At 34.9% G+C, this 25,655-nt stretch overlaps 1 protein-coding gene across 1 annotated transcript in view; it reads right to left on the minus strand.

Moving 5' to 3' along the window:
* The window catches only part of LOC145298547 (prolyl 3-hydroxylase OGFOD1-like), a 67,020-nt gene that overhangs the window by 31,898 nt on the left and 9,467 nt on the right, over window positions 1-25,655 (minus strand). The window contains exons 2-6 of the mRNA XM_080144327.1: window positions 22,174-22,328; window positions 19,751-19,797; window positions 15,001-15,101; window positions 8,757-8,873; window positions 2,751-2,842 (exon numbers count right to left, since the gene is read on the minus strand). Of these exons, the coding sequence (XP_080000453.1) occupies window positions 2,751-2,842; window positions 8,757-8,873; window positions 15,001-15,101; window positions 19,751-19,797; window positions 22,174-22,328 (512 nt within the window). The remainder of the gene's footprint in view (window positions 1-2,750; window positions 2,843-8,756; window positions 8,874-15,000; window positions 15,102-19,750; window positions 19,798-22,173; window positions 22,329-25,655) is intronic.

Below are 25,655 nucleotides of genomic sequence, written 5' to 3' on the forward strand. Positions count from 1 at the left end.
CGTTCAGCTCCCGTCAAAATGGACATAAATAAAAATATAGGGACCGAAATCCATAGATAATCGAATATACAGGGAAATGGTAGGGAGCCTCATCTACTTGATGACCGCAACTAGGCCTGACATATGTTACACTGCAACAAAGCTATCTCAAAATTATTGAAACCAACAATAACGTGCAAAACAAATCCTTTACCTAAAAGGAACCAAGGAACAATCTTTAATATTTAAAAAGTCTACATATCCTCTAAATTTAGAAGGATTTTCAGATTCAGATTGGGGTAACTCTGAGGATAGAAAAAGTATAACGGGGTATTGTTTTAGATTGTCAAAGATTGGACCTATGATCTCTTGGAAAACTAAAAAGCAACAAATTGTTGCCCTTTCCACTTGTGAAGCAGAATATGTGGCCCTAACACATTCCGCGCAGGAGGCAATTTTTCTGGACACCCTTCTAAAATCTATTTTAAAACCTGATCTAAGTAAAAAAACCTATAATAATTCATTGTGACAATCAGATCAGCATCTTATTAGCAAATAATTCTATGATTCATCAAAGGTCGAAGCATATTGATATCAGATATCATTTTATAAGGGATGAAATAAGGAAAAAATCTATTACTCTTACTTATGTGACGTCTGAAAATAATATAGGCGACATTTTCACTAAACCTATAAAAAGAATAAAATTAAAACATTTTATAACCAAACTTTTTGGAATCTAATTATGAATAAATCTCTTTTCAGAAACCCAAAAAGAGAAGCGTGAACAGTAAAAATCACACCAAAAAAAAAAAAAAAAAGAAGGTAAATTGTCCCGGGCACAACGTTAAACTGCGACCATTTCTAACTTACTAACCAAACTAATCAACTACGTTAAGGTGGCCTGTGAGCAATTTCCTTACAAGAACTATTTACATAGGGAGTAAAATATATATATATATATATATAGCTTAATGCATAAGAGGAAAAGAGAAAGTTCAATTCCTCAAGAGGAGACTTATCTGGATAATGCCAAGCTCAATAATTATCATTGGAGCTTATACAATAGAACAACAGGAGTATGAAATGAAGTCACAAAACTATATATTGGTAGATATAGATTGGTTCATTTATTGAATAATGGAATACAAGCAAAATTTGAGGGATAGAAGGGACTCTTTATGACAAAGCATTTCGAAGCTTAATGCTTCTCATCAGAAGAGTAGAGAAGGTGCTAGGTAGCATGGTAGAGATGCGGCGTCTAGCGTAGGGTTCATTAGGAGCGAAAAAGACCAAGTGAAATTATAGAATGTTGGGGAAAGCTTTATTGAATTCTAAATAAAGGAGAAGCTTGTTATATATAGTATAATGTAAAAAGTGTATGTGCTCTTCACCATAGTGTTGAGTTCATTTTTAAATTTAAGGGGTATATGTTTTAGGGTTAAATTGGGGGTATACTGTGGCTGCGTGGTAATTCTATTTTAACGGTTTGTTTGTGGGGTGTCCATTATCTATGGAGTGGTATTTTTGACAAGTACAAGCGATACGGCAAATAGCAGCTCTAAAATCGTGTATAATTTAGAGAGGGGGGGGTAGTTGCAAGGTTATAATATTGATTTTCAGAGCTCGGTATATGTTAGGTACTATGCGGCAATATTCCTAAGTTTCTTCTGTTATGATATAGGGAGTGTGGTTATAAGGGAGTGGTAGGAGGACAGGATGGCAATGTCTATGGGTGCGTTTAACTTGATGAAAAAGGTTTAAGGATACATATAATTGGCGTGGTGGAAGAGTAAGGAGAAATTTACTACTTATAAAAGTGGTAATAACACCAATAATAATTTTTTTTTGCAACCGCCTCTAAAAGCATTAGATAGAAAATTAATTATTAATGAAAACAGTTTATGAAGACAATTATAAAAGTTAAGTTTTTTTAAATTGGCCAAAGATTTTCAAAAAATATTTACCTCCCTTTTGTTACAAGTAGAACTCTCCGTGTTTTTTTTTTTTTTTGTTTTGTTTTGCAAAACTCAATTTTCATTAAATTGTTTCCAAAAACCGTTTTTATAAAAATTAATTTTTCTACCTTATCTTAATTTTTGGATATGTTCATTACTGTGACATAACAATTAAGTAGATACCATTAGTTTTACTTGAAATTCAATATTTGGATTTTTGAATAAATGAAACGAATCAGATATTTTTGTCTTGAGCAATACAAAAAACATGGCAGCATTCTGTAAGACTCCATTTTCTGAAAATCATGTTTTTTGTAGATTATTCACACATTTCAAATGTGCATTTCTTCAAATTACATGCCTTGTGCTAAATAGATTTCAAGTTTAAATAGTTTCTCATGTAATAATATTTAAATAAAAAAAAATACAAAATCATAACAAAGCCATTTTTATTGCCTATACACAATTTTTAGCACATTATGTTTACACCTTCAAGCTCATCAATTAACAAGAAAAATTATGTACATATACGTATGTCTGCGTTGGTAAACTGTTAGTTATCGCGTAAAAAATTATTTCCCTTGGATTCTAGAAAACAGAGTTATTTCCCTTGAAATAAGAGTAGTGGCTACCATGATAGGAATTAAAAAAATGTTCTGCATAACAGATTTTAATCATCACGGCTTCTACCTTACCATTTTGCTATGTAAGTTGTTGAATAAATCTGTTGAAGATTACATTTCGTCCTATGCTCATTTTTTAATGCGTATCATCAGACGTAAGAATAAACAAAAAAAGTTTTTTCGTTCTCACCTGGTGAAATGATTTTGGTGAAACTTCAAAGAACGCAAACTGATTCCAAGTTGGGAAAATGGATTTCTCTACTTTCACCGGTTGGCAAAGATCTACAAAGAAATAAAGATAATGAAAACGTGTTTAGCAAACAACGTTTTAGCCATACAAATATTATAGAATTACTCATCTGTAACCAAGTTATGGGGTTGATATGCCGTTATAGAGAAAGAGCCAAAAGAACGAAAAAATAGGGCGATCAAATGACTCTTTGGTTAGAACAGACAAAGGAAAAAGTATGTCAAGAGATACTTATTGTTGTAACGGTCAGAGTTTGGAGTGAGCTGGCTGTTTATTTTGAAACACAGAATTCGAGATGAAATGACAGGCGGTTGTTTATTTTAGAAAACAAGGTTTGAAAGCTGATGACAGGCAAGTTTTCTTGTTGTAAACAAATACAAACTCGTGATGTTTAAAGGGCATTGATGGATATGTATATATTCCTCGAACACAGAGAAAAGAAGAGAAGGAGAAGAGAAGGAGAAGAGAGAATTCGATTTTGGCGAATTCAGATGGTGTGAAAGTCGGGCAGAGAGGGCTTTTGACTTAAAATACGTATCTCCAATGGCCGAAAAACTTATCTGAACTCGAGTCACAAGCTACCGTTTTAAAATAGCTACAGCCAACTTCCTTCAAACTCTGAAATATTATTAGACCATTATTATTGTGAATAAACCCAGATTAATTGTTTATTCGTGTGCGGAATCGTTTTTATTTCCTTTTTCACCACACTAAAATCCACGGCTCTCTTATCGGCGATGTTCGCCGGTAAGCGAGTACACAACGTCAAGTCGTCCGGAGTATAAATTTAGACGACCAACTGATAATTCTGTCACTACCAATACCAGCAACATTAAAACGGCTAAGAATTATCACCGGCAGTGGTCACTGGAAGGACGAAAATAGTGAGCTGCAAACCGCCAGAGTCGGGTCGTTTTCAGGCTGCCGTAATTGGAGTGGAAGAGTTCTGAGGTCGACGATCGTCTCAACCGACCGGCTGAAGGGGGTGACACATCAATTTATCTATGTATAGAGCAAAGATATGCATACATCTGTTTGTTCACGCAGCAGTTGTCAAAGGTTGACCTTAGTATAAAATATATGGCATTTTTTTTATCTACATGTTTGCGCCTTTTTTCCTACCAGCCTACCATTCCTTTGGACTCTTCGTTGCTTACCACCAAAATCCACAATAAAGCTGTTATTTATTTTTTTAAAGAGCAGAAAACATGCAAGGTAAAAATCGAAAGTCACCTACCTTTCTTTCCTCTTCTTCGCCCCCCCCCCTCCCGACCAACATGTTGCGTTTGTATGTGTGCACCCCAAACATGGATACTGTTTCGTAGATACAGAAAAATCACGGCACCAAATATGTCATATTATAGCGATACTCGAAAGAATAACCACAGCTTGATTTATAAAAATAGAAGAAAGATGTACACACAAGAATTCAACAACCGACTTTCTGCCTCTGTTTTTCAAAACAAAAACTTTCAACTCAAGTCAGGCGACTGTTATGTAATTGCCTATGACCTTCAATATCTGACATCTCTTTTTTGACAATTGATTCTGAGAATCTATCCAGTGCAGCTGCACTCGCCATTAATTTATCAAAACTGGTCTTTTGAAATTTCAATTCGTTTTGTTTGACGTCTGATTGTTGGTCACTGCATTCTTAGGATTTTCGATACATACGACCATAATTATTCAACACCAATATTTTAGCCTCCTTTTAGAAATAATTAGGAAAAAGAAAAAAAATTTAAGGTAAAACTTTTCAATTTGAACATATACAAAACAAGCCCCCAAAATGCTCAATCATTAATAAAAACCTGGGTTATTTTATTTTACATATTATCAACCTTTATTGTCATTTATTTTTTTAAAACAAATGTTAGCAGAAGAGTATTTGCACCATGAAACCCATCAACATCCATAAACTTGCCTTGAGCCCATGGAGGGGCACAGGCCATCTACAACTTCGTAAATGTTTTTTTTAGCAGGGAGTTCTTTTTTGGGGGGTGAGGGTGCTGGCTCCACGCTCAACCTTCTTAGAAAGTACATACAGTGCCTAACTTTCCCAAATGGTCACCCATGGTACTGACCAGGCTCAACATTGCTTAACTTTAGTGATCTGGCGAGAACAAATGTTTCAACATGATTGTGCCGTACTTGAAACCCCTAAATATGCAGAAAAAGTGTGAAAAAGGATACATAACTTTCTCTTTCATGGAACACATTACAATGGACTGTTTCCCATAAGACTACAACAGTCATCTTCAAACCCAATGTCAAAAAATATTTGACAACTAATCAAATATTTGTCATTCAATTTTCAATTCTTTACTCATATTCAATATCATACAGGTGACAATTTATCCATCTTTTTAACACTTATTCTCAGGTGGCTTTTAGCCTTGATAATCAGTGATTCATTAGCACAGATTAAAAAATACCTAATACCTGGACAATACTGGGCAAACCCACTAGTATTTAAAATATTACAAAATTGGAATCATAAAGGATGGTTCTTGCCCAAAATTCCCCCTATATAAAAAATGAAAACTAAAAGAAAAATTTTTATGATGTATACATCCATGACAAAATGAAAATATATTTAAAAAATCAGACACATCAAGTAGTTTTAGTTTTATAATGAAAATCATTTTTAAGCGATTAATTGGAATTTGTAGGCATTACAACATAAATCTAGTATATAGTATTGTTGAATTAACTCCCTCTATTTCTTGAGATTTTTTGGTTATTTATTATTATAGCAAAATTAGAAAAATGAAATATTGAATTTTAAGTGAAACCAATGGTATATACTGAATTGTCATACCACAGTAATGAACATATCCAAAAATTACAAAAAACGAAAGATAGAAAATTAATTATTGATGAAAACAGTTTTCGAAGATAATTAGCTAAAATAAAGTTTTGTTAAATTGGCCAAGATTTTCAGTTTTCAGGAAATAGTTTCCTCCCTTTTGTTACAATTAGAACTCTCCTTTTCCTGTTTTTTTAAATTTTTTTTTTTTTAAATTTAATTTTCGCTAATTGTCTTTGAAAATGGCTTTCATTAATAATTAAGTTTTTATCGTATCATTTTTTTTTTGTAATTTTTGGATATGTTTATTACTGTAACATGATAATTTAGTAGATACCATTGGTTTCAATTGAAATTTAATATTTAAATTTTCGAGTTTTGTGACCATAACCAACCGATTTTTTTTTCAAAGTAGCAAACAAAACTGTTCTTGAAAATTTTATTTTCTTATCTAAAAATAAAATTTCCATGATTTTTGGAATGTGATATTTTCATTTCATTATGGGTACATACATCGTACAGATATTTCTTTATTTTGTTTTTTTTTTTTAATATAGGGAGAATTCTGCATAAGAATGAAAAGAATTTGATTTTTACAATCCATCAGCATACAAATTACAGCTGTCATCATGTCAGAATTTGGACATTGATACAATATGATACTATATATTATTTTTTTAAATTTTATTCCTTTGAAGATTGTAACGTTGGGTATAGGGCAGTCAAACCAGCTGCCAACATTGCCCTGCTTTTTATTGAAACCAACCAAGAGCTCTTTTTAGTATCCTCGCTGTTCCCATAAGTGCAATTGTCTGGATCTCTTTTGCACTTGGTTCACCAGGAATATTAGTTAGGTAGGACTTCAGGTTCTTCTTCATAAACACTGTGGCACCTATAATAACTGGCATGACTGATATCTCCCTAAGATTCCAGTTTCTTTTCATATCATACATGAGACCTTGATATTTGGTCTGTTTCTCCCTTTCGGCTCTGTTCAGACCTCCATCATTAGGGACACTCACTTCAACCAAGGTTGCTACTCTCTCTAACTTATTCCATATAACTATATCATGTTTCATAGCAGCATTTTCAAAGTAGGTGGCTATAGGGATCATATGGCCATAATATATGGTCATTTCCAACTGTTCTTTCAGATTGATGTTCTCAGGACTTGCTGATACACTGGAACTATATAGTGATAATATCACGAGTCACTGTGCCCTTACAGTGCATGCTATCTGACAGCTTCAGAGCTGCTACATCATAAGCAACATCAATTACAAGATTTGTGTGGCTCCGTGACACAAAGCCATCACCAGTTATAGTCAGCTAACATACTTCCTAATTTTCGGTGTAACGCTACCAGTGACAAGACAAATCAGTTCCTTCACTTTTTTCTTCCACACCTATATCTCCCCTGTGCATGAACTCATTTTTATTATGTAATAAATTTATATAAATTCAAATAAAAGATTTTATTTTTTTAAATTTAAAAAAAAAAAAAAAAAAAATTATTTTTTACAATTTCATAAACATATTTCTTATAAAATTTCAAATAAAATAAAAAGTTTTATTTTTAAAATTTTGTTATTAAAAGTTCAAATAAAAACTGATTTTTATCTGTATAATTTTGTTAATTTATTGTATACTTTTCAATAATATTCTTTTCTTATGTTTTATTTCAATAAAATCGATTCACAATAGAAAAATACTGAAGAGCAATAAAAGCGAAGAAACTGTTTCTCTTCTTGTCACCACTTCCAGTAGCACTATGCCGGAAATAAAAATGTTAGCTGACTATAACCCCATCGCAAATAGTATCACAAATATTCTAATAAGTCAAGCAGTCATTGTCTTGCACTATTTTATTATCTTCATAGCATAACACAATCTTTGTTTTGTGTCACACATGGATAGCTGAACATGTTGGGTTGTAATGACCTTATAAACAAACCTTAATCTTTTTTTTTTTTTATTCAGGTAAAACAGCTCATGCAAAATGGTATTAATCATCCCATTGAATATACATTCCTGGTCTGTATTCAAGTTATAAGAGAGCTTTTCTCAGTTATTGCTATACAAGAATCACAAGTCTTCCCCCTATTTGAACTTGAGATCTCTTGATGAAACTGTTAAAACTGTTGATTAGAAGTTTTAGTGCTTGTCCAGACCCCCCCCCCTGCCCCTATCACATGAAAAAATAAAATAAAGAAAAATCTTTATGATATACATACCTGTGGCAGAAAGAAAATGTTGGACACTAAAAATCACAAACTGATCAAGTAGTTTTATTTTTACAAATAAAATTATTTTTAAGCAAATTTTAGTTTTTCCAATATTCCCTCCTTCCCATGCTAAGACTGGCTTTCTAAAATTTCCCCAAATTTTAATTATTTGGACTTATCTTCCTTGTTTCTTTCAGACTGTTTTAAAGATGGCGTTGAGAGCCATGAAATTTGATTTTCTTATTTAAAAATAAAAATTTTTCATGGAGCGAATGGAATTCTGGACAAGTAGCAAATATATAAAATCTCATATTGCTGTTGGCTTTCTTAACCGCCATTTAAATGAATAGAAATTAATAAACTAGAGTAAGAAAAAAAAATTTAATTTCACAAACATGATGCACTTTTCTCTTCTCTGCAACCTCTTTCTCACTTAAGTCGTGAACCTGTCTCTGCTCTATCCTTATTTTCATGGCAAGTGTTTCACGGAGCTCCAATCTATGGTCCACCCTCGCCAATCTTTTACAAAAAACACTCATCTAGTCAAAATCACCATAAATAATTTTTCCCCAAACCTAAACATGGATTCCATGAACACAGCTTCTGTCCGCCTGTGGAACTCTGTTCCGCTAGTCTACTTTCCAGCTGACTACAATATTGTCATCTTCAAGTCCAACATAAACAAGTTCTTATTGAACCGTCCTTGTAAATAATATGATTATACCAAATTTCCACGTCTAACGATTACTACACTACTGTCCCAATGACTACAATACACACATTAACCCTTATCCTCGAGTGGCCTCCGGGTCTTGAAACCCCTTTGTAAAAAAAAAAAAAATTGGACAGTCACCACACATATGAATGTGTTATCTAGTGATTCATACAATTAAAAAATGATGGGATTCTTACCATTTGTTGCAAATAAATCTAATGAGCCACCGTCACTTTTTAACCATGGAGGGACAAGGTACAAGATGAATGCAATACGCCTTCCTTCAAGTTCGTCATCATGACACAGAAGAACATCTGGGGGGAAAAAAAACAAAAAAAAAAACAAAAAAAAAAAACAAGATGAGCCATTCAATAACTGATATAAAATGCAGAGTTACAATTTAAGCATGTCAATTGATGACCTTGATTCTTATCCAGAATTCCTCTTATATAAAGATAAACAAAAATAAAATAATATGCATCATGTATGCACTCATGAAGAAACGAAAATATCATATTCCAAAAATCACATAATTGATCAAGTAGTTTTATTTTTATAAAGAAAATCATTCTTAAGCGATTAATGGGAATTAATAGGCATTACAACACGAATCCTGTAAGTTTGAACCATTGAGTTATCTCATTTTATTTCTTGAGGTTGTTTTCAAAATGATGCACAAGACAGCTGTTCCTTGAATACTCATACAATTTGATTTTTTTATTTAAAAATAAAACTACTTTGTGTGATCTTTGGAATATGATATTTTTGTTTAGTCACTGGTATGTGCATCAGATTTTTCTTTATTTTTGTGTTTTAACATAAGAGGAAATCTGAAAAAGAACTGTAATCTGTTGATAAGATTGTGTGACCTGATGGGTGTGTGGGTGTTAGTGACATTTTCATGTCAACATAATTTTGATAAAAATATAATTATTTTTTTAAGATATAGAATGGCACTTTAAAAAAAAAAAAAAAAATGTCATTACATACCTGAAGATTCTTTCTAGAATTTTCCCTTATATTAAAATACAAAAATAAAAGGAAAATCTGTATGATATATGAGTCCATGACAGAACGAAAATATCATATTCCAAAAATTATGTAAATTGATGAAGTAATTTTTTTTTTAAATAAAATCAAATTTTATGAGTAACAGACCAGCAACTGTTTTGTTCATTGTTTTGAAAACAATCTAACAAAAAAAAACAAACAAACAAGGGAGATAATTCAATAATTCAAACTTGTGAGATTCTTATATCTATCAGTTGCTTAAAAATTATTTTCTTTATAAAAATAAATTATTTATGTAATTTTGGGAATATGATATTTTTGTTTCATCATGGGAACATAGATCATACAGATTTTTCTTTATCTTATTTTTTAATAGAGGGGGAATGCTAGACAAAAACTAATTTGAATATTAAAATTTAACAAAACCAAAATTTATGTGATTTTTTTATCACCTATAAATATAAAAGCGAAAATGTGTGTGCGTATGTATGTATGTGCACTTTTTGTGTATGTCCGCAAAAGGCTTTTTTCCGGGGGCTGCTTGCTCGACTCCCTCATTCTTAAAACTTTTTATATCACGTCTATATCATAATATCTCCGAGTTAACAATGGGGGGTCGCCTGTCTATTTAATTTGCTCAACTTTGAAACATTAAATATGCCACATTTCAGTATAATAATAAAATAAAAGCGAAAATTGGTCAATGTTAGCTTTGCCGTCGTATCAGACAATTGCTTTATTACTCCTCTCCTAATAATAAATGGGGGAGCCCCCCCCCAAAAAAAACAATCATTAAAAACTGTCCCGCACTAAAAATATTCACTGCTGAATATTTTTGCTTACGTAGTTGTAACGTTCCCGCGATGACCTCATTAAGCGGTCATCTGTCAATCAAACCTCCTGTGACTTGACTCACTTTTTAATCGCTTTTACATTGCCACTGTCGTCGTAGCGCAGGTGTTCAGGCTCAGCCTATAGGCCTTAAGGCTCCGGGTCTGAGCCTACCTGCCCTCCCCCTCTTCTTTTTATTTTCCATTTTCAAAATCACTATTGTTAAGTTTCCTTTTTGTTCTGATTTACCGCCCCCCCCTCTCAAACACACACACACCTCCAAACACCCGGGCAACGCCAGGTACCCCCCACTAGTCTATAATATAAATCTCACCTGTCTATTTAAATGTATGTATGTATGTATGCCTAAAACTTTCAACAGAGGTGACGAATTTTCACGAGATCAGTATAGTTTTAAAGCTCAACCCTTTGGGCGACAAATATTGAAAAATTGGCTAAAAACATTAATTCCTTCACCCTCAACTGGGCACTTTTCTACAGAGAGGGATCGCTTTCTTCGCCAATATTTTCAAAAGTCATCCCCCTCTTTTCAATTGACTAGCCTTAATTTAAACCCTCGCTACTTCCGGTTTGGCGATGGATGTAATGGCAAAGTTGTCATATTTTTCTTTTTTCACATTCTTTTCCTCCTTCACAGTAGGGGTCCAAGCCTGCCTGCCTACTACCACTTTTTCTTTCTTTCTTTCTTTTTTTTTTTTTGCTCAACAAACATCCAAGGGCACCCAGGCTAATTTAAAATAAAACATATTACCTTAAAGATATAAAGCAAGGTTTTGACTATACTCGATCTTGTGACTTATTTCTTTTTTTTTAATCAGTTTTGGTTGCAATATTTTTATTTAATGAGGGTATAATTGAAAATTCGAAGGTTCTACTCATGCATACTGGCGATAGGAACTGACCAATCAAATGAAGCCACGTTCTGCTAGAACCAATCAGAAACTAGAATTGCACCATAAAAAATTTGATCTTTTAGAATTCCTGCACGTGATTTTTGTGTCCACACAAGAAAGATCTTTACTCTTCACCTGCAAAGTTTTAAAGTCCACGACTTATACAGATCATCTACCCACCGAAAACTCTTTTTCATCTTCAGGACTTGTTCAGATTAGCTACTAATTGGAAACTTTTCTGAAATTAAACACCACTTTCAATTCAAAAGTTTTTTTTCTTTCCTTTTTTTTTGATTTGGAGAAAAAAAAAAAATTCTTTGCTTTCTTAATTTTAATAATAAATTTTTTTTATTTGCTACCAGCAAGAAGACCTGATGTTGTTGCTCAGGATTGAATAAGAATTACTACCATATACTGTTTTACTACGCTCATAACACCATATACACCCTCCCCCATTTTGCCCTCTAAATATAATCATAAGACGCTGAAATACTGAAAACGCTGTAGATTAGTTTACACATATGGTTGAAATTTCATTAGAATCAAATATTTAAAGTTTTAAGAGGCTTTCATCCTCATGGATCACTTAGGTGACAAATTTGGGACTATTTCCATTGCCCCCCCCCCATTTTATATACAGGATATAAATTTCATCAAAATAGGATATATTTGAAGTTTTAAGAGGTTTATGCCCTCATAATCTCCTTAGTGAAAACATAAAAATTAGTGAAAACATCCATTATCTTCTTTAGCACATTTTATATAAGAATATACAATTAGATTTATGTAGATTCTGTAACCTTTCTTTCTGTAGGAAACACACAAACATCACACAGACATTGAGTTATATATATATATATTCTTCAGAATAATTTTTTATTTAACAATTAGTTGGTATGGAAACCTGTGATTATAAGATTTACAAAATATTACTGGCGGTAATATTCTATAAGTTATCCCATCTAAATAAGAATTGCTCGATATGCAAGATAGATCATGGATTTTACCATTGGATCTACAATTTTCATATCCTTTTCTTCAAATCCTCCTGCTACAGGACTTCTGATTAATTAATTATTTTGACTTTGACTTTCCATGTCTCATTGACTTTAGCAAATAGGGTACATAGCTTTATGAATATTTGCTAATATTTTCTCTCCGCCGATGAGATGGTAGATATCGAAACCCTATAGGTTAAGGAGATTAATTTTCTAAAGTATTCTTTGTCTTGCTTAGAATAATACAAATTCTTTGATATGAAACTCAACCACTTCATTTCAATAAGGGTTTTTTGAAATTAATTGAATCACAATTTAATATATATATATATTTCCATAGTCAAGCAACATCGCAGATCACAAGAACCATGACAACCAACAAACTGACAGTCGAAGACTCTAGTTTTGCTCTTACTTGAGCTCATCAGTTAAACATATCCGTACTCGGAATTCGAAGCCCGAGCCTCTTGCACGTAAGGTGAACACTTTGCCACACACAAGAAAGTTTATTATTATATGGAATAAAACTACATCTCAACAAGGGATGTGGTCATCCAACCAACTATAACCCAAGCCGATGTCTCACAAGTAGGAATTTTATAGTCGCTAGGACGATGCCATCCAACATGCTAATCTAGCGAACAATTAGTAATAGAATTTTCAGAATATGACTATGAAAATAATTATATAATCACTAGCGAGGGGTACCCGGCGTTGCCCGGGTGTTTTTCGGGGTATGTGAAAGAAACCTGAAAATGTGAAAAAAAACCCCAAAAAAACAGGTGCCCGTGAAAAAGAAAAAAAAACAAAAAAAAAAACGAAGCCTTCACGACGCGCAGTTGGAAAATAGTAAAGTGTTAAAAAAAAAACAAACAGGTGCGCGTTTTTGATTGACGTGACGGCGATAGGTATTCAGCAGTAAGCATTTTGTGCGCGACAGTTTTGAATGAGGTGAAGAAATCGGTTTGTTTGTTTTTAAAAACCCGCTCCCTGTTTATTGGGAGGAGCGAAATGAAAGCTACAGTCGGATATGATAAAGTCGACATTGAACAATCGTTACTTAGCTCTCTTGAGACAACTGGCTTTCGGCCTGTGATTAGAGTCGAGTTTCGCTTTTTTTATACCGAAAACCGAATGTAACGCGTGCCGATGCGGGAAATGTGGAATAATTAACGTTTGAAAGTCAATAAAATTAAATAGACAGGCGAGCTCCATGGGTAGCTCTGAGATATTACAATTTATAGATGATATAAAAAGTTTTAAGAAGTTGTGAACCGAGCAAGCGCTTCTCTGAAAGAAGCCTTTTGTGGATATCGAGGAAAAGCGTACATGCATACATACATACATTTTCGCTTTTATATATATAGATTAGTTATCATTCTAAAGTGAGATGTATTTAATTCACACTCATAGTATTTAATTCATATGGTTATGGATGTTTAACGCATGTTTTGTTGAATAGCACAAGTCCATCAAATAACTCAGATATGTTTCTATGAAAAACAGTTAAAGAGATTTTTTTTTGCTTTAGAATAAAAAGAATATGGTCAAGAAAAAATATATAAAATGATATAAATCTATATATATAAAAGGCAAAATGTGTGTGTATGTCTGTATATGTTTGTATGTCTGCCAAAAACTTTTGACATGCGACAGATCCTGAAGGGATCAGTATAGTTTTGAAGCTCAACGTCTCGGATTACAGATATCAAAAAAATTGGCCAAAAATATCAATTCCTTCACACTTATCTGGGCAGTTTTCTACAAGGAGGGGGGAGGTCGCTTTTTTGTTGACATTTTCTTAAGTCAGTGTCTCCGTTGGATTGACTAGCCTTAATTTCAACGCTGGCGATTTCCGATTTCACGATGGATGCATCAGCTAAGACTTTACATTTTTGTAACCTTCTTTTTCGCCTTCACGTTATGGGTTTGAGCCTGTCTGCCTACTACCACTTTTTTTAAACACCTCTATCCACCCGGGCTGCCTACTATTGTTTTGAGGTCAAAGTTGAAAGAGTTGATCTTTCCGGATTCTACCAAACTCCTCCACCAATTTTGGGTCTAAACACTTGAAATTTTAGATGTAGGTTACCTGGTCATGAGTCAAACTTTTTAATATATATATATATATATATATATATATATATATATATATGCACATAAAGTTATGAACAGTACATAGGGCCCGAGCAAAGCCGAGCTGGACTGCTAGTTTAAAATAAGGGAATACAATTCTCTTAATGAGAAGCATTAGGCTTTGAAATGGCTGGCATAAAAAGCTTTAATACTCCACTACACCCTTGATTGTATTCCTTTTATTTAAATCGATGAAATAAAAAGGAAATCTTAGAAATTGTAGTGTAAAAAAAAAAAAAAAAAAAAAAAGAATTGAATTACAAAATTAAATGGAATAGAATGCAGTGGGATTTATCATAAACAAATCAACCTTTTTAATCTTTTGTTAACAGATTTTGGAAGGATTTAAACAGTTTACAAGTTTATTTCTGGTTCTAAATTTAAACAGCGAGAAGCCCAGGAAAAAAATTGAAAAGAAGTGATAAAAATGAGGGGAAAAAAAGGATGAATAAAAAGATACATTACTTAAGAAGTCAATTTCTTAAAGCCGGCCAACATATGGCAGCACGGAAAATAGATATTAGAATCGATGATGATGATTCATAACTTACCCGTGTATTCATATATTGAACAAAACAAATCAACTTCGGCTGATAATTCAATACCGGTCACTTTCTTCATCCATCGTAAAACATCCTTATAGAAAAAGTTTCTAGAAAGAAAGAAAAAAAAAAGAGAGAGAGAAGGATGTGTAGTTTGCTTGAAGCATTGAGCGTAGTGTAAAAAGAGTTGTGTTTGAAGGCTATATCAATGCAGTTTGTAAGAAACAGTGGACATAAGTTAGTGTATAAAAGAATAATCACAATATTAGGAATTTTCAATAATTTTAGATTATATTACGTTTATTTATCAACATATGTCGTACAAGATGGTAGGTGTTGATGACCCAAATTTTCAAGAGTAGTATCTCTTCAGGAGAAAAAATAAAAATAAATGTATACAACTGTTTGGCAAGGCTTTCCTTTGTGAGTTTCTTTTGTTTTTTTTAAATTTATTTCCAGAAGTCAGTGTCGCAAACCAGCTGTCAAATCAATTTCCAGGATTTAAATCACGAAAAAGAGGAGTTTGCAAAACTAAGTTTAAATAAAGACAAAATATCAAATTAGGCACTTTCACCGCCTTCAAAACTATATCATTTACTCTGGAGGTTAAAGCTGGATTCAAAATTGATAAGATTTTTCTGACAAAGGGAGAAGAAAAAGCTGTATTCTAGGTTGGCAGTATTTTGTGTGAACAGTCGGCAGAGATGGCTGAAATTTTCTGTTTCTATGTCTATCCTTGTAGCCATATCACTAGTAAGAGTGCTGGAGGTAAACGTTTTATTCTGGGCTGACATTATCCGCCTGATAGTCAGGGACCCGAACCTTGGATTAACCACTAAGGAGGCTGTCCTATCAGCAGGTGCAAAGTATTGGGGCTGCTGTATTGCCATTTGGTGAATGGATTCTGGACCATGCAGTGCTTCTGGTGGAGCTTATTGATGTCATATTAGTGGGTAATTGTTACGGTTTTACCTTATGTTCTAAAAAAAAAAAAAAAATTTCTTCGTTTCTTTTTCTCTCTTAGTTTATGTGCCTATATTAAAGATGGCTTTCCATGTGGTAGAAACATCTCCAGAGAAGATCCTAACTTACCTTATAACTTCCAGGTTGCACTAGCTCACACTACTGCATTTATATTTACTCTCTATCGCCCCCACAACAGCGGAGTTACTATCTTTAAAAGTATATCTGAGAAAATTGACCAAGTCCTATCTGCTTATCCTTCAGCTAACATTCACATATGTGGAGACTTCAATGTTCACAACGTCGAATGGTTGACCCACTCAAACAAGACCGATGATGAGGGGAGGTTCTGTCATGATTTCTCCATTGCTTATAACCTCACTCAGATTGTTCACGAACCCACCCGTGTGCCCGACAATGACGGCCAGTATGCGAGTCTACTAGACCTTTTTCTCACAACTTGCCCTGAACTATGTTCAGTTTCTGTTCTGTTTCCTCTTGGATCTTCCGACCACTCTGTTGTATCAATTAAGATAAAAATGAAATGTAATAAGTCCCCAGATGTACCTCTCCATCGTACAGTATATTGATATACTAATGCTGACTGGGATAGCTTCCGTACATTTATATCGGATCTACCTCTGCATTCTATGTTTAAAAAGGATGCGTCCTCTATAGTATCAGACCTGACGGAATGGTTAATTGTAGGTATAGACCGTTTCATACCCTCGAAAAAGTTCCAGCAAAAACCTAACAGCCAGCCATGGTTCTCTCCAGAATGTGCTGCTGCCATTGTGCACAGAAATCACTTTTTCTACTGCTTCCAACGTAATAGATGTATGGAAACTAAAGCCGCTTTCAGGACTGTGAGCAACCATTGTAAGAAAGTAATAAAGAATGCCAGAGAGTTGTATGCTCAGTCCGTCAAAGTAAAAGTAGCTGAGCAGCGGCTTGGTTCCCACCAGTTTTGGCAAATAGCAAACAGAATCCTGAACAGAAGCGTGTGCTTTATCCCAACTATCATCAATGGACCTGCGGTAATCTCGTCAGCATCAGACAAAGCCAAACTCCTTGCCAAGAACTTTGCAGCTAATTCTACCCTTTGTGACCAAGGCCACCAACCCCCAATATTTCCTCCTGTATCAGAAAACATGCTATGTGATATACATATATCTGTACGTGATGTTGCCAAGCTAATCAAAAACCTTGATTCCAGTAAAGCAACTGGCCCTGACGGTATTATAATTATAGTACTCAGAATACTTCAACCAGAGCTAGCGCCATACTATGAATGTAGTTCGTCAATGGGACAAAGTGAAAGTTCACGGCTTTTTACCATTCGTTTGCATGTGTTTAATGTTTTGTGGGGGGTATGTTTTTATTTTTATATTATCAAAATGTTTCCATTTTCTCTATCTTAAAGGGGGAAAGTTTGGTTAATGGTGTTTCTTCAGTGGATTCCATTATTATAAAATTTGGATATATATCTTGTTCCTCAGTCGAGTCACTATCCGAAGTGTCTAGCAGTCTTTTTTTACTTGGTGTTTTGTAACTCATTAGGATTGTTTGTGGGTTCATCATTCCTGCTCGCCACCCACCTTGGAGCCCTATTTGGGATGTGCACAGGGGGGAAACCCATTCGCCCTGGCTATAACAGGGTTACAGGAATGGTATACTTGCATATAATGCAGACTTCAAGCATTTGTGTTTCTTAATTTTTCTCATTCAAGTAGAAAATGGGAAAGATTAGAGGAAAACAGCCATGTCTAGTTTTTATTCATTATATACAATTGACCTTTAGCCGCCGCTTTCACCACTTATTTATGGATCTGTGTTGATGGGAGAATGTTGTGTAGTATTTAGGTTTTGTGTAGGTTATATGTGTATAAGTGGTGCGCTAGACGTGACTAGCCGATTGATTGGATCGGGCCCATCCGACCGCCCGTCTAGCCCAGTAAGGGCCAAAGTGCTGTGTTGGGAAGTGGGGGTACTAAAACCTGACCTCCAAGTCTCTCAACCACCTGGATCCCGTTCTAATGGCATTATGGGTCGCTACCCACGACAAACAGGTAGCCCCATTGAGGGACTTCTACTCTCTGCAAGGGGGGGGGCAGTCGGCATATTCTGATGCCCTGCCGACAGGGTCTAGTGGAATCTTGATCGATTTGAAAATTTTTTTATTTCCAGTTGTTTTCTTTAAATATTTATGGATTTTAGTTTGATTGTTTTTATTATTTTGGTTGGTATTTTTAAGTTAGGGAATCAGTAGGGAAGTAGGGGTAGAGTGACAAAAAGAAAAGAGAAAAAAGAATGTGGAGTGGAGGAAGGAAGGGGGCTGTTGTTTTTGTTTTTGTAGAACATATTTAAGTTTTACAAAAGAGGATAGAAAACAAAAACGGAAACTTAATGTAGGTGCATTTCTCAGGAAGCCAAAACACAGCCTGATCTGGTGCTACCAGAGTTTATGAAATGCAAAAATTCTCAGTGGTAGTTTAACTATTGAACTTTATCATTTTTCCAGTTTGAAGGCAATCATAGTGTCATTACCTTTTAAACTAACTAAAATTAACAATTAATATCTTTTTTTAATGATCTACATCATAATTCAGGTCATAAAGGGTAAAGTCGGAAAACCATTCACACATGACGCCAATTGCTCTGAGCGCTTCACTTTACAAAGAATGGTGAAATTTAGTATAACTCTCAACACCAAAGCTCAGTTTACAGAAACCAGTAAAAAAGATAGATACAGGTCACAAACCCTAACCGTTTCATTTTCATTTCCCATCTCGGTTAAAACGTCAGGTGTTATTCATCCAAATACTTAATAATTTATTGGACGGATGGTAGGAATGAGTACAAATGATTGTTGGGATGTTACAGCACATCTCCATAGCTATCATTCGATGCAACACCATGTACATTATGATGTCACCTTGCAACAGTTATGCTAAAAAAAAAAAAAATCTTTGAAAAGATTGTATTAGCGAATTCTGATGTACGGAAGTCACTGGTTATGTGTGTGCTTCTTGAAGCATATTGTTTTTTAAAAGCGTAGAGTTAATCTGCTTTCTGCAATTAATGATAATATTTTAAACAGCAAAAAAAAAAAAAAAATTTCAAGCATGTGTACACAATGTGATGATGCATGGAAGTGAGATCTGGCCAGTGAGGGTTGAGGACATGTGTTGCATGGAGAGAAATGATGCGAGATTGATACAATGGATGTGTAATGCGAGTCTTAAAAATAGGCTTAGGTAAGATGACCTAAGAGGAAGACTAAATCTATACATCAATGTCGATGGTAGGGCCACGTTGAAACAAACTTTGAAAAATGGAGACTTATTGAAGTATACTTTTATTTCTTTGAATAAGTATATTTTATAAAACCAAAAAAATAAAAAACAATTAGTTGGTTGGTTGTTTTTGTTTTACGGCATATCAACCCTTTTCAGTTTATTTAATGCCGAATCCAAAGATTTTGAAGAAAAAATTTTTAATAGAATATATTTGTTGTTTTCAAGTCGGTTTCTATTTAACCCATAGTTGGGACCCTAACAGGTACTACCACTCCGGGTCAGAGTGGACCTGGGAGCAATGGCAATTAAAGGTGGCTCCACACTTCCCAAAGCCCGCAAGCTGGGGCCTCACCACTGGATATAGTTTAAGGTCATATCCAGGACCCAAAAAAAATTTGTGGATAACATTGATGGATTTTCAAAATTGATAAATTATTTTAAACAGAAATTCTAATCGAAGAAATCAATCCTTTTTTAAAATTTCTAATTTTACTTACCGGAGAGATGCAATCTGTGGCCCAGATGCATGTTTGAGGTCCGAACTCTGCAAAAGACAAAATATACTGGTATTAATAAAAACAATTTTCATTCGTTCATCCATTATGTTTCAATTAGTTTCCATAATAATGGTATCATGGCAGTGTAAGATATCAGGTAATAACGGATTTATAATTAAACGAAAGAGTAATTCGTGCATAACGTGTTTTTTTTTTTAAATTAAAAATTTTTTTTTTTTTTACATAAGCATCACCACTTATCAAGGCCCATAGACCACTCGAGGATAAGGGTTAAGAGTGTACAGTAGTTACTTGAACAATATAGCAATCGTTAGTAATGGAAATTCGGTAAATTTATTAACTTAAGTGGAACGGCTCATTAAGAACTTGTTTACGTTGGACTTGAAGACAATCAGATTGTAGTCAGTTGGAAAGCAGGAAAACGGAAGACAGTTCCACAGGTGTGCAGTTCTAAGAAAGAAGCTTTTTTCATGGTATCTACGTTTAGGTTTAGGCACAGATAAAGAGTGGGGGGGGGGGAATTATTGATAGTTTTTCATCATTTTGTTCTAGCCGGGAATGGGACATCCTAATGGATACCAGACATTCACCTTGCTATCTCATAAATTCTAACAGAGATCTTTTTATAATTTTAAGCGTCCCTTTAAGGCTAATTGTTTGTATCTTTCTTGCACTTGGGTCACTGAGTATATTCACCAGATTGTTTGTGAATTCTTTTTTCAGGAGTCCAGTGGTTCCTATAATTACTAAAATGATGAAGATCAGTTTTTCATTTCGTACTTAAGACCTTATTATTTTGCTATATTTTCTCTCTCTCAGCTCTGTTTAACGCAGCACTATTGAAGACATTAAGGTCGTTTCTTCCTTCTTGTCCCATACAATTATGTCATGTTTAATATTTGTTTTCTAGTTAACCTAGCTGTAGGAATTGCATATTCATAATGGATTGTGTGAGCATGCTATATCAGATGAAAGAAAGAGAAATAACAAAATAAGCCGTGCGTGCATGCGTGGTCCCCCTCTGGTGTTACATGTGAGATATGGCACAAAAAAATAGTGAAGAAATGATGAATTTGAGAAATGTGAAGGGCCAACGTTGCCTTCACATTTTAGCCAAGTTTCAGAAAAATCTAATGGATGGGGCAAAAGTTATGGGGTAAAAAGTGTCATTTTTTGCAATTTTGAGCCATTTGTGACTCCTTTTGAGCTCCTGGGAATGGACAGACGGTTCAGTTCCATGCCTTAAGACATTTATATTTAAATTCAGCACCATGGAAAACTACTATTTAGACATACATATCAAGTTTGTGAGTAATATGAAAAAAAGAGCTCCAAAAAGGCATGTTTTTTTAGCCCTAAAAGTCCCAGAGGGATGCGAACCAGAATTTTGCTAAGGTAACCCAAACTGAATTTATATTAAGAACAATGGCCTCCACATTTTAACCAAGTTTCAGGAATATCTAATGAATGGATCACATGCTATGGGGCAAAATGTGTCATTTTTGGACATTTTGGGACATTTTTTTACCTCTTTTGAGCCCCTGGGAATGCCGAATGTCAGTTTAAATGGATAATGGTGCAGTTTCAGGCTTTAACACATGTATATTTGAGTTGATCATCGTGAAAAATCATTATATAGTCAGACATATCAAGTTTTTGTTGAGAAATATGAAAAAAAAAAAAAAAGCCACAAAAAGGGGCGTTTTTAGCACTGAAAGTTTCCAGAGACGTGAACCAGAATTTTGCCAGCCTCACCCATACTGGATTTATATTAAGAACAAAGGGCTCCACATTTTGACCAAGTTTCAGAAACATCTAATGGATGGATCAAAAGTTATGGGGCAGAATGTGTCATTTTTGTCATCTTTTGAGCTCCTGGGGATGCAATGGGAATTTTCACAAAAAATTTTTTTCTACTGTGCGCATCTATTTAATGAAATACATTTTGAGGCAAAATTTCAGGAAAAACTAATGGATGGTTATCTGGCAATCGTCCGGACGCCACTGAAAACATAGGTCCCTCTTCAAAAAATTGGGGACCAATATTTGGTACAGTCAAGAAAGCAAAAAAAAGGGAGGGAATTCCTAAGTCTAGCAGTCTGTGGTAAGAAACTAGAGTAGAAGGCTTTCCAGTATCTACAGACCTCAACAGTGAAGGGGTGGAATTTTACTGCTTATCGGGGTTTGTCGAAAGTATGTACGTTGAGGGGATTGCACAAGTGCTATGAGTTTATCAAAGCACATTCTATTAAAGTACTTGTAAAACAGGTAACAGTGGGGCAGAGGTTGATTAATAATCTGGAACCTATTATATTAAATTGGAAAACTATATGCTTCAAAAGATATGCGAAGATTACTTTTTTTATTCTTTTTTATTTCAACTTGATTGTATTGAAACTTACCTGATGAAAATTATACAAGTCATTATTTTTTTCGTTAAAGTTGAGTTCTTGCAATTCACCTTGTAGTCTGTCAAGACAATTGTCTTCTTGAATCAACTCTGGTAAAACACAGTGGACAAATGGAGAGGAATAAATGAATTGCTTAGTTGAATCATCTGAAAGAAGAAAAGGAAAGACTTTTTAAATATCTATATGAGAAGTTAAAATTGATATGGAGATTACAATACAATAAGTATGAAACAAAAAACCCATTTAATTCAATATTATAGGAAAAATCATATAATGAGCATAAAGAGATGATAAAGTTAGAGGGGAATGATATGAGGGGGAAGATAGAGATATGAAACAGAGACAGGAAGGGAGAAATAGAGGGACCTGACAGAGACGGGGGAGGAAACCGAGGGAACGGCCAGGGAGGGGGGAGAGGAAACCGAGGGAACGGCCAGGGAGGGGGGAGGAAACCGAGGAAACGGCCAGGGAGGTGGGGAGGAAACCGAGGGAACGGCCAGGGAGGGGCGAGGAAACCGAGGGAACGGCCAGGGAGGGGCAAGGAAACCGAGGGAACGGCCAGGGAGGGGCGAGGAAACCGAGGAAACGGCCAGGGAGGTGGGGAGGAAACCGAGGGAACGGCCAGGGAGGGGCGAGGAAACCGAGGGAACGGCCAGGGAGGGGCAAGGAAACCGAGGGAACGGCCAGGGAGGGGGGAGGAAACCGAGGAAACGGCCAGGGAGGTGGGGAGGAAACCGAGGGAACGGCTAGGGAGGGGCGAGGAAACAGAGGGAACGGCCAAGGAGGGGCAAGGAAACCGAGGGAACGGCCAGGGAGGGGCGAGGAAACGGCCAGGGAGGGGCGAGGAAACCGAGGGGACTGACAGGGAGAGGGGAGGAAACCGAGGGGACTGACAGGGAGGGGGGAGGAAACCGAGGGGACTGACAGGGAGGGGGGAGGAAACAGAGGGGACTGACAGGGAGGGGGGGAGGAAACAGAGGGGACTGACAGGGAGGGGGGGGGGAACAGAGGGGACTGACAGGGAGGGGGGGGGAAATAGAGGGAACTGACAGGGAGGGGAGGAAACAGAGGGAACTGACAGGGAGGGGGAAATAAAAGAACTGAGGGATATATAGAGAGAACTAAAAGCGGATATGCAGAGAATTGGGGAGTGGTAAAGGCACATGGTAGGGAGTTAGTTCAAAATCTGGTCAAAGGCAAGGAGGAAGAGATCAAAGCAGGTAATTGGAAGACAATTAGAAAAGCAAAGAAAAACAAAAGAGAAAAAGAAAACTTAGAAAACATTAAATACAAAATCAATATTACAATTTTGTAAATTTCCTAGCATATTTTAATGATACTCCTTGAGACATGATTTTCATTTTTATGTGATTTAAAAATATTTCATATGACCAGTTGTCTTGTCTAGATCAAATATTTTTTGTATTGATCGTAGCATTCTTATATCGCCAATAACAAGGTACAACAATAACAAATGACATTTCATTAATCATGACAGTAATACGAAAAAAAAATCTCAGACAAAATTGACTTCTAACAGCCCCTACTTGTTCTTTTTTTATATTTCAAATCCATCTTTATTTTTTTCTTCCCATGCTTTCCTTGACCTTCTTTTGTGAACTGAACCTTCTATCTCAACTGTTTTATATCTACTAACCCAATTTTTATCCATTCCACCAGCGTGGCCAAACCATCAAAGTCTCCTGTTCTGCACACATCTCTCGATACTGTCTAAATTTAATCTACCTTTTAGCTCATCAGAACTAAACTTGTCTTTAAAATTCACATTACGCATTCATTAAGGAAGATAGAAAATGGATCTTGAGTTTATTTTCGGTAGTCTCCCTTATTTTATCCTTTAGTCCTCACATTCCAGGACCGATGTTTCTGACAAACAGGGAAAAATTGCTGTTTTCTGAATCAATATCTATTCCATCTAACACTTATCATTGGCAAGTTTTTGACTTTGAAGTAATATTTTTTTTTTTTTTTTAGCTCCTTGCCTTGTATTGATCAATAAAAATTTTTTTTTTTTAAAAGTTCCTGATTTATTGTAAAAAAATAACAATGCAGGTTAATGCATGTTTGATTCAGAAATGTTTTAAAATATTGATCCAAATGCTTGTACGTGTTGATTAAGATCAACAAAGTGTAATTGCCAACTCAGACTTTGGTTTTTTTTTTTTTTTTTTTTTTTACATAGGCATCACCACATTATCAAGGCCAAGAGGCCACTCAAGGATAAGGGTTAAAGAGTGTACAGTAGAAATTGGACAATATAGTAATCAGTAGTAATGAAAATTTGGTAAATTTGATAACTTATATGGAACGGCTCATCAAGAACTTATTTACGTTAGAGTTGAAGACAACCATATTGTAGTCAGCCGGAAAGCAGGAAAACGGAAGACAATTCCACAGGCGTGCACTTCTAAGAAAGAAGCTTTGTTCATGGAATCTACGTTTAGGTTTAGGCACAGATAAAGAGTGGGGGGAATTATTGATAGTGTTTACAGTTAGACGAGTGTTTCTTGTGAAAGCTTGGCGAGAGGGGACCATAGATTGAAGCTCAGTCGAACACTTTCCATGAAAATAACGATACATCAGAGACAAACTCGCAACATCTCTTCTGTGAGATAGAGGTTGCAAGGAGGAGAAAAGGACATCTCCTACGAGGCTACGAAGTCTATTTTGAACTCTAAATTGTGAAACCAAAATTATAATAACAGTAAGAATGATGATGATGATGATGATTTTGACGAAAATAAGTTTTTTTTTTAAAAAATAAGATTTAAAAAAAAAAAAAAAAGCAACAACATTTATTTTCTTTCTTTTTCCTTCCGTTCCTTTATTTACGTTTCTAATGTCTAACCAGAGGAGAGATCAATCAAAGCTGTCTAACCCCTAAGAAACAGGATCTGAGGAACATACCCGGAAAAAAGAGATAGCGACAAGGGTCCCCTGACCAGAACCAAAAGAAATAAATAAATAAAAAGACATCAAAAAGGAAATATGGCAGTTAGGGAGAAAAACTGTGTTGTGCTGGATTTTGGTCGAACACATTCAACCAGATTCCATTCTTATTCCTCCTAGCTCCCCATTACAACAATCATGGAACTTTAAAAGAAAGGAATTCGGAAAATCAACAAATACCAAAGAAAAGAAATCCCGTATTTCTTTCAACATCAACATCCAAAGTGTGTGAACAATATGAAAATGACATTTGTCATTTGTTTTTAGGCACAATATGCAGAAGAAAAACTGAAAAGAAACGGTAAGTACTATTTATTATAAAAAAACATTATAAACATTTTTTTGTATAAAACCCCAATATTTTGGAGTCAGAAATAAAATATATTCCAATTATAAAAAAATGGTAAATTTTCAATTGCTAAAATCAGCCGATACCACAAGGTTTCTGCTTGGCTTAATGAAAGGCACTTTTTATTTGCTAAAAAAATGTGAAAAAAAAACAA

Source organism: Euprymna scolopes, chromosome 2, assembly GCF_053919585.1.
Source record: "Euprymna scolopes isolate OS-2025 chromosome 2, ASM5391958v1, whole genome shotgun sequence".
In the NCBI taxonomy this organism is placed as follows: Eukaryota; Metazoa; Mollusca; class Cephalopoda; order Sepiida; family Sepiolidae; genus Euprymna; species Euprymna scolopes.